The 14,546-nt window shown below is 42.4% G+C and overlaps 1 protein-coding gene across 6 annotated transcripts in view; it reads left to right on the top strand.

The window, feature by feature from the left end:
• Positions 1 to 14,546, top strand: part of RORA (RAR related orphan receptor A) — a gene marked incomplete at its 5' end in the record, with an annotated part of 381,112 nt that overhangs the window by 307,654 nt on the left and 58,912 nt on the right. The window contains one exon of one of the 6 annotated variants that reach the window (XM_081170618.1): positions 6,890 to 6,980. The exons of the other annotated variants lie outside the window; for them this stretch is intronic. Coding sequence (XP_081026744.1) covers positions 6,890 to 6,980 — 91 coding nt within the window. Of the gene's footprint in view, positions 1 to 6,889; positions 6,981 to 14,546 lie in introns of those variants that run through there. 6 annotated transcript variants of the gene reach the window in all.

Here is a 14,546-nt window from a genome sequence, read left to right as displayed (position 1 = left end):
GTATTTGAAGATGGTGATCATATTCCCTCTCTATCGTCTCTTCTGCAGCATAAACATATCCAGCTCCTCTGACTATAATCTGTTTTCCCTGTTTTTAATTTAATAATAATAAATACTCTGTAATTTCATGGATAAGAAAATAAGAAAGGAACCTGCGGCATCAGAGCAGTGGCCCCTCTAGTCCAGCTCCTGTTTTCACAGTGGCCACCCAGATGCGGGTGGGAACCCAGCAAGCAGGATTTGAACCCAAGAGCCCTCTTTCCTCCACTGTGGAGGCAGAGCACAGCCATCAGGCCCAGGAGCCATTGATAGCCCTCTCCTCCTCGAATTCCTCTAATCCTCTTCTAAAGCCATTTAGGTTGGTTGTCTGTTTTTCTTTAGTTCTTCTGAACTGTTGCTCCTGAGGAACATGGTCCACTCATTTTACTTCCTGGCGCCTCTTGAGGCCCTTTCCTCTCTGTAATCTATTGCCTTTTCTTTTTGGTGCTGCCCTCCATGTTCCTCTTTAACTGCGCATTCCCCCACCCTTTGAAATAGTTCTACAGTACTGTATAGTGCCCTTCAAAATGCAAAATTTCCAGGGCGGTTTGGCCTTGAAATGCAAAGCCCACAGACTGGAATGGTGTTTTAGATTGTTTTCAAGGATGTACTCCTAATCTCAGTGTTTTGTTTTGGGGTGGGTGGGTGCAGCCTGTTCTAGATGGGGCCACATTTCCTCTAAAGGAGTACAGTGGTACCTCGGGTTACAGACGCTTCAGGTTACAGACACTTCAGGTTATAGACTCTGCTAATCCAGAAATAGTACCTCAGGTTAAGAACTTTGTTTCAGGATGAGAACAGAAATCGTGCTCTGGCGGCGTGGTGGCAGCGGGAGGCCCCATTAGCTAAAGTGGTACCTCAGGTTAAGAACAGTTTCAGGTTAAGAACAGACCTCCAGAATGAATTAAGTTCTTAACCCGAGGTACCACTGTAGTCTCATAGTATGGGGTCTCTTCTGGATCCACTGTTGTCATTTGAGAAAGAAGGTGGCTTCAGTGGCACAGGGATCCTTCCACTAGATTAGAATGGTGACCCAACTATGAACCTGTCTGGACGGAGAGAACCCAGGTGCAGGAATCTGGGCTCTGGTCAGGTCAATATCTGATTACTACAAGTGCAGAATGCATTTGCCTGGTTTGCTGGCAGGCTTGAGGCTAGCCAGTCATAGGACAGCAATCCTGGCACAGCTGTACTAACTTACTGTACATTTCCGAGCCCAGTTCCAAGTGCTGGTCCTGTACCCCAATATCTTTCAGAGTGCTCCTCCTGATATGAACCTACCCAGACACTTTGATCTTTACCTAAGACCCTCAGGCTTTCATCTCCCCTCATATGGTATACTCTCCCCAGTGAGATCTGCCCGGCATCATTATTAACATCCTTCTGGTGTCAGGTAAAAACTTCCTTCTCCCAGGCATTTGAAGGATTGTGCTGTTTGTTAGTGTGGGTTTTTTTTATTGTTGCTAAAGCTTTTGCTTCTGTTTTATTCTTGTGTCTGTTTATACAAGAATTTGTGGGAAATTCCCTGAATAAAAGCAAATTGAAGTGTCAGTTCAAAACCTCCTCCTGGCATCTTGTGGAGCTGTCTGGCCATCTTGTGGTGCATCTTCCATTAGCTGTTGCTGTGGACATCTTGGTTTGGACCTTGGATCCCTCCAGATCTTTGTTTCTCATGTATGAAGACTTGAACAAACAAAATCTCCAAGTGAAACGAAATAAAAGTTATGAAGCTTAGTATATCTTTGCCTATAATTTCACCATCTAAAATTAGTTGTTGTCTTTTCAAAAGAGAACTCTTATTTTTTTAAATGATTCAGAACAGATGTTTTATAAATGTAATTGTTTCATTTAACATTTCCCCAGTGTCAGGCATCTGATGATTGTGGTGATATAAATTAGAGGTTCTGTGCCAGATGTCTTTCTCAAAAAGCACCGTGAATTCTCTTGAAGAGGAAGGAGCATCAGCCCAGTGAATTTGGTCTGGCCCAGCACCTTCTTCGGAACCCAAAGAATCGAGGCAATGAGTTCTTTGCACCCAGGCTTCGAGAGAGCTGTGTAGCCTCTGGCCTCTTGCAAGACATGTCCTCATTTGCCCTCCATGCCTAGATATTTGCAGAACAGAGAAAGGATTATGTTCCTACCAGGATACTTGATACAGGGCAGGCAAGTTCATTCTCTCTTTATGGCTGTTTGCCAGCACAGTATTGTCCTTCTGAGTTTGGCTACTATATTTGCTGGAGGAGGCTGTGTTCATATGGAAATGTTGCTGCTAGCCGAATGAAATCAGGCGTCGCAGAAGCTGCAGCCGTGCAAAGGCATCTAAATAACATGTCAAGATCTTTCCGTTTTCTTATTTGTTTGCTTTTTTCTGTCTCATATGGCTTTGGAATACCATCATTATGCTTGGTATTACCTATTCTGACTGATGTTGTATTTGTGCAGGAGGTGATGCTTTTGAAAATGTTGTCATGTCAACTGAAGCTATCTTTAAAAAAAGAAAGAAAACCCTGTACTAAGTCTTCAATAGAAACAAATTCATCTTGCATTATATAAATAACACCTTGATAAATTAGCCCAGCAATTGTTAGTTCTGCACTCTATCCTGCTTCCCTTTAAGGAGGCTGGATTCTAAAGGCCACTGGGTCCCTCCTAACCCTCACAGTTGTTTGGGACACAAACAGGAGCGTTCCTTCCTTCCAGCAGTATCAAATTTGCTTGCTGTTTGGAGCAAGCTGCAGAGAGGTGGTTCCATCCATCTGGGGTTAACAACTGATCAAAAAAACGCCTGTTTGCTCTTAGGCCTTTAATTGACTAGGGAAGTTTTTCATAGCATAATTGCCTTGAAATGTTTGCATGTAACAAGGAGAACTATACTGGTTGGCTGGAAAACCGAGAAGCCTCTCTTTGTTACTTTATCTCCATTAGAATGCCTTTCTGCAGGTCACTGTCGATACAAAAGAATAATTGGACACAAATCTGACCTCAGAAATTGCAGTATCCAAACACCCAGTGGAGGAACTTTTCTATCTCCCAGGGCGTTGAACCTCTGACCAAGTTGTCATACTGGAACATACAAATTTCAAAGGAAGACTCCCGTGTCGAACCCGCTGGACATAGGAGCCAATTCCTGGGGGGCTGAGGTCCCTTTGATCTCCCCAGTAAAATGTTTGAGGGGGCTTTCCCCCAAGTTGATGGGCTTTGCCATTCAAATGGGGTGTATGCACCACATCATGTGATTATGTGGAGTGGGGTTTACCTGGGCCTCCCCAATATTTTATTCAAGTTGGCACCCCTGCTGCTGGAATACAGTTCATCAAGAGGTATAGTGCTATCCCTTGAGGACTAAATCAAAACAAAAGTATGGCTTTTTTAATTACACAACATTTGTTAATTGCCCCCCTCCCCTGTGCCAAGATGTCTGTGTTAACAACAGCTGGGTTTTGTGTGAAAGACAACTATATAATCAGATGGTTATCACTGCTTGTACTTTCTGCATTTTATTTTCATCTGACCTCGCTGTTTACAATTCTCCTCCCCTCACCCCAAGGACCCCATGCCAGATACTCGGGATAACACCTTGTGCATCTGATCAAGTGGACTGTAAATGCAAAAGTTTATGTCATAAAAAACTTGCTGCTTGTTAAGGTGCCGCAAGACTATTTGTTTCGTTCTCCAGTAATTCTGCTTCTGAGCTTTGCAAAGGCATTTGGTTGGCCACAGAGTGGGGGGAGAATGGCAGTCCAGTCCAGCTGGCTGGTGATTATTACTGTTTTCTTTCTGGGAGCAGTGTTATGTGCTACAGGTCTGACGGAAGTGCAAAAAACCTGCTCTGGTGATGAAGCCCAAGAGGGAGCTGCTCTTTCTTTTGAGCTCTGCCTGTTGGTCTATCCCTGTGAAAGTCTTTGCCCCAAGTGCAAACTTCAGCCAAAGTCACAGTTTTGAGGTTTGTCTAAACTCTCCTACAGCAGAACCCATTTTGAGCATCACTGAAGTGGGGAAGCAGTATTTCAGGGAGCCAGGACAAAAATGAGTCCGGAAAAAATGATGGATGGTAACTCCATTAAGCCTCAGCACTGATTAAGATGCATTATGGGAAAGGCCTGTTGGAGTTTGGGCCTCCTGTAGCATCTGTTTGTGGATCCCTGGGAAAGCCCACTTTGTACTTCAGGAACCTTTGGCCTGGATTAAATTTACATCATCCTAGCAGGGCAGAGAGCAATTAGCCCTGTCCTAATCCAGGCTAAATTGCATATGGTTGGAGACTTTGTAGGGATGTTAGCATAAGTGTTGCCTCTCTAGCATACAATGTGTGTAAGCAGCTCTAAATGGCCTTGTCCCATTTGCCAGGCATCCCTGGCAGGTCTATGGATGGAGTCTCTGTGGTGCAATTGGTTTTTGCATAGTTGGAAGGACTAGCCCATCATATCTCATGAGCTTGACTAGAGTTGGGCAACAGCTGTTCAACTGCTGATGGGTGTCAACCCACAAATTATCTGTGGCACCCTATAATTGCTTGCAACCAGGTGACATACACTGACCTCTTATATAACAGGCCAAAGCTATCCACTGTGAACAATGGGGTCTTCTTAAACTTTCCCAACATTCACCCAACTCGTTTCTTTTTATAGTGGCTTAAACAGAAGCAATTGATAATTAGGAAATCATTATTTTATCTCTTTTTTATCCCTTATTACCCTTCCACCATTTTAAAGTGGGCAGATAATTGTATATATTGTGCTCCACTTTGACAGAATGTGCATACTTCATGCTTTTATGCTTAAAGACTTGTTAGAAACAGGAAAGAGATGGGGCGGGCCTTAGTTACATCACCAATGCAATAAGAGTTATGTTTGATATTTTGCTAAATTTAATTTAAATGCCAGGATTCTTAACCAGCCTTTACGATTGGCCTCTGAGTCATTGCCATCTGAGCTACCTGTAAGATGGGGTGTGGGTGTGTGCAGGACTTGAGAGACAGGACCTTCTCAGTGGTGGCACCATTTTTGTTGTTTTTTTGTTTAAATTTTAGCTATATTGTATTGTTTTCAGTTATCTTTCTGTGAGCTGAATCCAACTAATTTGGAGTTCCACAAGTTGATTGTCTGCTGAATGACAAAGTGCTTCCTCTTTTCAGTTCTGAGCCTGCTGCTAATTGAGTAATCTTTAGTATCTTTAGCAAGCATGGAAGATGGAGCAAGCTTGTTTTCTCTTACTCCAGAGGGCAGGATCAGAGTTACAAGAAAAGAGATTCTGCCTAAACATCAGGTAGACCTTTTTGACAGTAAGAGCTGTTTGACTGTGGAAGAGACTCCCATGAGAGGTGCTAGACTCTCTTTCTCTCTTTCCTTGGAGGCTTTTAAGCAGAATTTGGATGGCCACCTGTCATTTATTATCTACACTGCTGGGGGTTGGACTAGATGACCCTCACAGTCCCTTTCAATGCTAGAATTCTGTGATTAGGAGGTTTGAGAACCTTTAGCCTTCTGCAGTCTTTGTAGCATTAGAAACTCCTGAAGTGATTATTCTTTGCTTTTACCACCCAGAGCAGTCAGGGTGTCAGGTAATATTGTGGGCTATTTTGAATCGGGCTGCACTGAAATCTGTGAACCAGCCTGATATCGTATGATGAAGGGAAATATATAATATATACAAATAAATAGATAACCTTGTTGTTATTTTCTGAAGTGTGACAGAATTGTCCAGAGAAACTGACAATCCCACTAGAGGGGGTCTTAACCTGGAGGAGTTCCCTCCTCTTCCATCTTGGAGATGCGTACTTTTGTTCCAACAGAAGCTAATGCAGAACAGATTTTAACACTGTGGCTAATTCATTTCAATTGAGCCTGTTTTGGCAATTATGAAATAGGCTAGACATTGGCAAGAACTTAAGAAGTAATTATAGACTTTCCAAATCTGCAGAGTATAAATAATTACAGGTTTAAAAGTGTTATTGCGAGCCTCAGTTAATACCATTTTTTAAAAAAAAATCTTAGCTCTTTTGAAGATGTAAAATGCAAATTCTTACTGGGCCACTGGAGATGCTTGGGATTTAGAAGATGCTGCCTCTTCTGGACCCTGTTGATATAGGGCAGGGATGTCCAACAGGTCGATCGCGATCTACTGGTAGATCCCCACAAGGTTTTGGTAGATCGTGGTCGATCTTTGGCTCCCTTTCCTTAGCATCGCTAAAACTGACTCCTGCCCCGCCCCCTTGCCCCACCCTCCATTGTTGTATGATCTCTGGAAGGGAAGACGGAGCTTTCTCTGTGCTGCGGTTTTGATCCATAGCGATATTTTTTGTGAGTGACTTTACCCCTTTCCCCCTTCCTTTTAACCCCTCCATGGAACTTCCCCCCCCCAAAGCATTTTTTAACCCCCAAATGCCCCAAAAAACGGGGCATTCCCCCTCCCTAAAAAAAAACTCAACAACTTTGAGCTGAACCCCAAAAAAGGGGGGTAGATCACTGCCAGTTTTTAATCCTGAAAGTAGATCACAGTCTCTTGAGAACTGGCCACCCCTGCTATAGGGCAAAAGGTGCCAGGTACAATCTGTAGCACCTCCAGCAGGACTGAGAAAGAAATTCTGGAGAGCCACGGCCAGTTAGCACAGAGCATGGAGTCACCAGATGTTGTTGGACTACAACTCCCACCATCCTCGACCATTGGCTAGGCTGGCTGGATCTGATGGAAGTTGTCGTCTCAACAGTGCCTGGGGACTCAAGGTTGACAGTACTGAGCCAAATGCAGCTTCCTATGTTGCTACGGATGCAGAATTCTCCTGCACAAACACAATTGAATAGCATTCCATTCACTACACATTGTTGTCTCCACTCTTGGCCCAACTATATGCATGATCATTCCAGGCACACTTGAGGCCCGGCTTGGTAGACCCCAAAGATACTGGCCGAGTGGTTGGCCTTCTCAGGTTTCAGAGATGAAATGCAAGTTCCTCAGAGATGAGCAATAATGGGAGATTGCACTGGTTGTTGTTTTCTGTGTTTTACATGAGAATATAATTAAGCCTCTTGTGGTTTTATCAAGGACAGTGAAACAAAGTGTGCTTAGGCCAGATTTATGAATAATCCCTCACTTCGTTGCCTTGGTAAATAAGACAATTCACCAAGGAAACTTTTGTAAATTGGAACAGAATTTGTGTGTGTCATCTTTCGTGTCATCAGTGTGTCACAAATTACCCATGTGACTTACATAGGTATATGACAAATTAGAAACTTTATGGATTTATTTGCAAGCCTGACTTGATGGCCTTACACAATGGTATTCAGCACAATTTTTAATAATAATAATAATAATAATAATAATAATAATAATAATAATAATAATATTCAGCATGAAACTATTTTAGATTTTTAAAAAGTTAAATCCAATTGTATGAAAATAGAAGAAAAAAATGCTTTGATGAGATCTGTGGACTTCCAGATTATCATGGACTACAATTCCCATCATCCCTCAGAATTGGTCATGCGATACGTGCTAGCTGGGGTTGACAGGAGTTGGAGACCCTTAGATTGTCGTGTATTTTCTTGTCTCTACCCCAATGAAATGACAAAATATTTTCGTGTTCTCTGCAGATGCTGTTCTGCTACTTTTATTTTAGTTGCCCGGTCAGCCTTATGTAAGCCATGCCGTTTCTTAACGAACGACATTTTATTCCCCTCCTTTCATGTAAGGAGATTTTGTTCTAAGCTAAATGTTTTAGCCATAAGTTTGGCATCCAGATTCGTTTGATAAATAGTTTTGTAGTGTGAGGCGATGCATTTGTGATCTGCCTGGTTTGAATACTGGAATACTAATTCCTTCAGTTGAAGTGGTTGGAAGACTACCTTAGTACTGAGCAATTCAAATGCAGTTTGGAAAGTGTTTTGTTTTTTTTTAACGAATTCCATGTTGCTGACAGGAGAGTGATTATGACTGATTCTACGTGTCTGTGTGTGTCTGTCTCTGTGTGTAGGTGTGATGAGGGGAGAAGGGCAGAATCTCAAATTTTCAATTTCATTTTATTATTTATATAATTTATAAATAATTTATTTATACCACCCTTCATGCAAAGACGGTTCACAGCATAAAATACGGAATAAAAAAAGTACATAATAAGAACAAAAACAAAACAAAACAATCACCCCCACCCCCCCATCACATTTAGGACATAGACTGTTAATCAGTCAAAGGCCTGGTTGAAGAGGAACATAGTTCAGTAGCCAATAAGCTGATGACAAAGTTCATGTTGCCATTAGGTCTGAGTGATGTATCGAAACATTGTCCAGGACCAGCTTGAGGGCCAGAAAGCGATGGTGTTTAGCTGATTTTTGACCAGGCTGTATAACGTGGGTGGGGTTTGCCAGCCAGCCAGCGCCTTAACTTCCTTCACCAGGTGAGCAGGTGAGCTGCCTCCTCCTCCACCGGCTGGGTGCTGCTGCTGGTGGAACTGGCGGTGGCTTCACCCTGGTGCCTCGTGGCCCAGGGCTGGTGCTCCTTCCTCCTCCCTCCACGCCCTGGGTGCCAGGCAGGAATCACCGTGGCTTCAACCCAGTGCCACGAACAGGTGTGAGGCAGTCTTTGATGTGAGCCGGAACTCCTCATGTGGCATCCTGGCTGATGCACTCTGCCTGGGGCAGTGTTGCCTGCCCAGCGTTGTGATCTCCTCTCCCTCGATGCTCCCCAGGTGTGGGGCCGCTACTAGGGTTGGCCAATGTATCTTGGTTCCTTCTCCCCACCTTATTTCATTCTCCATATTTCATACATTGCGATGTATCACTATATCACAATGTTCGAAACCTGATATCACCCAGCCCTAGTTGCCATCTCCTCCTGTGCTCTTTTTACTTCAACATCTCTTGACTTCAGGATGTGAAAGTGCCATTGAGTCTTGAATCGGGGATGGATAGCATCTGTTTGTAGGTTGGAGGAACTGGACCTGGTATTCTTGATTTATTGGCTCAGGCGCTTCAGTAAGCTCTCTGACAAACATTAGCAGTTGTTACCTGTCACTGTTCACAGCCAAATACATGCGTTCTCCATGAGGAACTGATTGAAACCACAAGCCATTGGCCCTAAGCCCTTGACCAGGTATAAAGTGTAATAGGGAATTTCTCTGTTAGCTGTAAAGTATGACAGGTGGGTGGGGAGCAATCATTCTTCCTTTGTTGCATAAGACAGAGAAAACTATTTCTTACCTCTGATGTGTTAGCTAATGTAAAGACATATTTGTTCCCACAGAAAAATTCAAATTGGGATTTCCCATTTGTTTGACCACGGTGCCATATTGGCAAATGATGTTGATTGTCAATGTGAAATGTTGATGCATCTTTAACTGGGGTGTGCCTTAAGTTGTGTAACTGGCAGTTTGTGACGTGTGTGCACACACATATAATTACTTATGCATGTACCTGACACATTTTTCATTTTTCTGAATGTCTTGGAGAGGGTGAATGCGAAATAGGCAGGAAGAAACTGCACTGATAACTTAATGGCATGTTTGGCACAGTGCAATTAGATCTGGTGTTGAGCTCTATAAGGCAAATACTGCATCCAGGACTCAAGACACGGGGTGCCAGTTCTTTCTTTCATGCCTGTCCTATCCAGTGTGAGGGGGTTTAAACCTGCAGAGTTAGGCGCATGGCTGTGTTTAGTACATGTACCCATGGGCGTAGCCAGGACTTTTGTAAAACAAAAAAGAAGTATAAGAACAATTAAAAGGTTTCATATGTACAATATTTTTTTTTTAAAAAAAACTTCCTTATATAGAAACAGTTAAAATAGTTCCAATGCAGATCAGAGTGGGATTGAGATCTCTACTTAAAAGAATTGTTGAATGATGAAGGCCTGGAGCAGGCGCCAAATAGGCAATTGAGACGGTGCCTGTGTAATATGTAACTGAAGGGGATTCCATAGGGTAGTTGTCACCAGACTAACGACCCATTTCCTATTTCGGATACAGCTGACCTCTCTGGTTAGATGGTGACTGCAAGAGGCCCTCACCCACAGAGTGCACTGATCCGATTGCATATATTCTTCCTAATGATGTCTATAAAAAGTTGATTCTTCGAGAGCTAACTCTTTGCTCCGTGCTAAAGGCAATAGAATGTTTGTGACAGCGATTTTGTGTGTGTGTGTGTGATACATATTTATTAGTATAATTGGACGGCATGTCAAAGCTATCATTTCTGGTGATAGCAGACCTTTTCATTTTACTGTTTTATTGATAAATAATGTGCAGTTGTTACTCAACAGAAGGGGGTCCAGATCCCTTCTCCAAGGTGGTGGTGCTGTTGTGCATCTGTGCCGTGATCAGAGTTCAGTGTGATTTCTGTTGCGGCAGCTCATGGGATCTTACCATTGATCTGTGCAACCAGCTGTAACAGAGAAATCATGCAAAGCACTAAAATGAGTATTAATAATAGGGGAAAGCATTGATTGGGAAAATGAAAAAAAGACCGGGGAAAGAGGAAAGAGCCAGGAATACAGAATGTGAGACGGGCCTTATTCTGAGCATGTGTGTCAGGGGAGCTGTGATTGTTTTGAGAAGTATTGAGGGAGCAGAACTTTCTTATTTAAGAGGCAAGACAGCCAAAATGGAGGAAGGAGATTTAAATTGTTTTAATGTTTTGGGTTTGAATGTTAGAGGTTGGAGAAGAGGCAAAGGGAAAGGACCCTGAGCCCTGGGAATAGGTGGGATTTAGACACTGCGGGTCCCTCTTCAGTTGAGAGACTATAGATGGAAAATTATTCTTCCGTAAAGGAAACAAAATTTTTCCTGTCGAGCTCTTGCACATCCAATTCTATCTTGTCCAAAGAACCAGGGATAGTGTGATTTATAAATGCTAAAATTTTCTCTTTTAATGAGGATTTCGATAGTTGTCCTTAAGTGCAATCTTATATGTCCTTAAATGCAAATCTTCTTGCAGCCTGAAGAAGAGGAGCTTATTTTGCCACACAGGGTGATCCTTTTAAACTGTGTCTTTGTGGGTTATTGTTTTTGTTTGTTACTATTTTTGTGGTTTTCATATTGTAAACCATTCTGTAAGCCTTTGGTGAAGGGTGGTATAAAAAATTAAGAAATGATGATAATGATGATAAAATGCTTTCTGCCTGTGGTGTTGGTAGGCCATGGACCAAACCTTAGGTACCCTGACCAATGACATGATGACATAGCAAGCCACGGTGCCACAAATATGGACTCAGTGAAAGCATGTGAAGTATCACAAATCAAAAACAATTTTGGCTAGAACATTTCCCCCACCCATGCCAGTTACAATGATTTCTTTCTGCCTTTAGGCGACTATAAAATGACTCTGCTTTCTTTCTAAGCCTCTACCCAATGAATATTTACAAGTTACTTGTTGTGTTGCTGCTTTTACATGGGTAGATTGTGGTTGCATTATTCCTTCAGCAATAAATATTCATCTTCTTGTTTTAAGTATTATCCCCCCTCCAGATTTTATTAAATGATGGCTAGAGGCAATACAGTTGAGGAAACAAAAGCAATTCTCGTTGCAAATGTCTAGTTTGGCCCATCTCAAATGGGTTCTACGTAAAGGGTTTTTTAGCAACGTTAAATTGGATTTTGAGGAGTCAGCTGATTCTAATAGCCTTTGCGGACAAATAAAAAAAGTTGATCTGATTATTCTTTCTCTGCTTGGTGATGGGTTTATGTAATCACTAATCTTGGCACTTCTTTATCTAAAGCAGATTACAAGACCACTGTCAGTTTGGAGACAGACTTTAAACAGATTTAGTTAGTGTTAAATAAGTTAAAGTTAACTTTAACTTACTTGGAAAAAGAAAAGTTTATCAAACATCTGAAACTCTTGTTGCGGTTAGAGTGGCATTGTCAAAAATTTCACATATTTATTTACTTGTTTAAAATATTTATACCTTGCCTCTCAATCCAATGATTCTGAAGGCAGTTTACAAACAAGAGATAATAATACAAAGAATGGCAAAATTGCCAGAAACAGAAACACACATACAGAAGGGGGGGCACTCCTTATTCCTCTGGCTGGTGACTGGGGCCAAAGCATGCTTGTCTTCAGTTCTGCAGTCCTAGCTGCACATTTTTGCTGAAAGTTTAGAAATAAAAACAAAAAATGGACTGTCAGCCAACAAAAAACAATACAAACCCTCCAGAATTAAGAAAGAGAACTAATTCTAATGATGGTATACTCCTGATGTAAGCCGGTCTGTTAATCATGGACACGCTTCTTGTCACCAGCCTGATTTCTTCCTATCTGAGGTAGGGGATCTTTTCCACCCCAGGGGATTTGGATTCCCTTGTGATCAACCTTCTGGGGGCCAGTGGTGGTGTCATCAGAGGAACAATGGATACAACTCTTCCCTTCTCAACTACCAGCACATTCTAGCCATGCTCCTGGAGGCAGAGGTTTCCAAACGCACCCCAACGCTCCTCTCCACTCAGGCAAGGAAGAGAGGCAGGACACCTTTGGCCCAGGCAAGAGCGCTTGAGGAAGGCGTGGAGCAGAGCTGGTGGGGGGCCGTGGCCTGGGGGGGGCTCCAAGGGGCAGGCAGAGGAGCCTTGAGGGCTCCCCACTCCCAGCTGGTATTGTTACCATTCACTCAAGTGAGGCTGGATCTTTATCTGGCAGGATCTGCCTTCCTGCCCTGCTTGAGGACTTGCTAGTAGATGCTGGGCAAAATGGGCCTTCCATCTGTCCCAGCAGTGCTCTGTTTATGTTCTCATAACACACAAGAGCTGCCCAAAGTTAGTTCCAATGTTTCACAACACCTAGCAACTGTTCTGGACAGGGCAGTTTCATTTGGCCATCATGGCTAAGAGACACGGATGGGCCTAGGCTCCCAGAATGTGTTTGGCAATGACTTTCTGTCCGTTGATCACTTCATAGAAGGAAATTATTTTTTCTTTTCATATCTTATTTTATTTTTTCACATTGTACATAAAACTACATAACTCGCAACGCATCAACCATTTTGCTTTGAAATATCAAATCATATTCTCAGAATTCAGTCCAAAAAATCTTTCCACATATTGCAATGAGATTTTGGGAGGTTATTGTTAGGTTGTGGGTAGACATAGCAGACGACACAGTGATTCTTCAAACAGCTCTTGTTTATTCACAGGCCAGAACAGAACTAAACTGAAGGGTTCAGCCAGCCTGCTTATATAGAGCTCCAGTACAATATAACTTTAACAACTTTCTGTAACTATCCAATCACTGAACGTCACTTCCGATCCCTTATTTGCATATGTGGACCTGAGTAAAAACTATCTACAGTATCCCCCCACTGGCCCAGGGTGAGAACTTCAGTACATAACAGTTATAAACACAATCCGCTTGACACCTACAGTCCAAAAACAAGTGCCATGCTTTGTAAAAAAAGATGGGGGTTGAAGTTCCCTTGGGTTTCTCAAATCTGGCACATCAGCTTCTCAGCCAAGTCTCTCGTCCATATTTTGGAATACCAGGCTTCCGTGTTGAGTCCCAAGGCAGTATGCCATTGTGGGGCTATTTCTCCAGAAGGAAGTTCAATTGGTTGTAGGATGCAAGCCTAGGATTTAGGTCAGAGGTGGCAAACTTGCAGCCCTGATCCAGCCTGCCAACGCGCTGCAGATGACCCCTCTTCTTTTACAGTGCTGAGCTGAGAGGCTTAAACGCCTCTTGCAGTCCAGAACTGTGATCAAGAAGTGTGGTGTGTATCCCTGAATGTGTGTGTGATCGTAAATGGGGGGTTATGTGTGCTCGATTTTGGGTGTGTGATCACATGTGAATGGCATGCAGCTGTGGGGGCGGGGGGGGGGAGGATGACCACACTTGAATGCGGTTCTTGAACTAATTTTTTTTTTTATTCTTCCCCAATTTAAGCTGTGTTCTGGGTTGAACATTTCCCTACTATGACTTCCATCTAACTTCTATTAGAGCACTTCATTTTCTCATATAATAATAATAATTTATTATTTATAATAATAAATTCCCCAGCCACTCTGGGCGGCTTCCAACAAAATATTAAAATACAATAGACCATCAAACATTAAAACCTTCCCTAATACCCAAAGCTTTCTAATTTGGGGGGCTGATATTTGTCTGTTTTGTTTGTTTGTGCTAGAGATCAACCATTTATTACAAGTTCAAGATTTTTACAACTTGATTCCCCCCCCCCCCACTTCTAGTTTGGCACTTGTAGTTTGTCCAAGTAAAAACATCATCTTTGCTTCTTTTAGTTAGATGTTCCCAACAGTTTTAATGGTACAAGCTTAACTTTACAAGCTATAAATTGCAACTAATTCAGAACTGAAGAGAAAAATTCCTCTTTAATAGTTTTGCTGTTGTAGGAAAAGTGGCATTGCAGGCAGCTGAGGATACAGAAGAGTTACTTTTGCATTTGAAAGAAGTAGAGATTGAAAAATGATGGGCACTTTCACTTAGTCAAACCTTTATGACATTACCAGCCCCAGGCTTTTCAACATTATGGGAAATCAATGTTAAAAATAATTATTTTGGTTTTGTTTTAACTGC

Source organism: Podarcis bocagei (genome assembly GCF_964188305.1).
Source record: "Podarcis bocagei genome assembly, chromosome: 14".
Taxonomy (NCBI): domain Eukaryota; kingdom Metazoa; phylum Chordata; class Lepidosauria; order Squamata; family Lacertidae; genus Podarcis; species Podarcis bocagei.
Note: the sequence above shows the minus strand (reverse complement) of the source record. Positions and strands in the feature narration are given on the sequence as shown.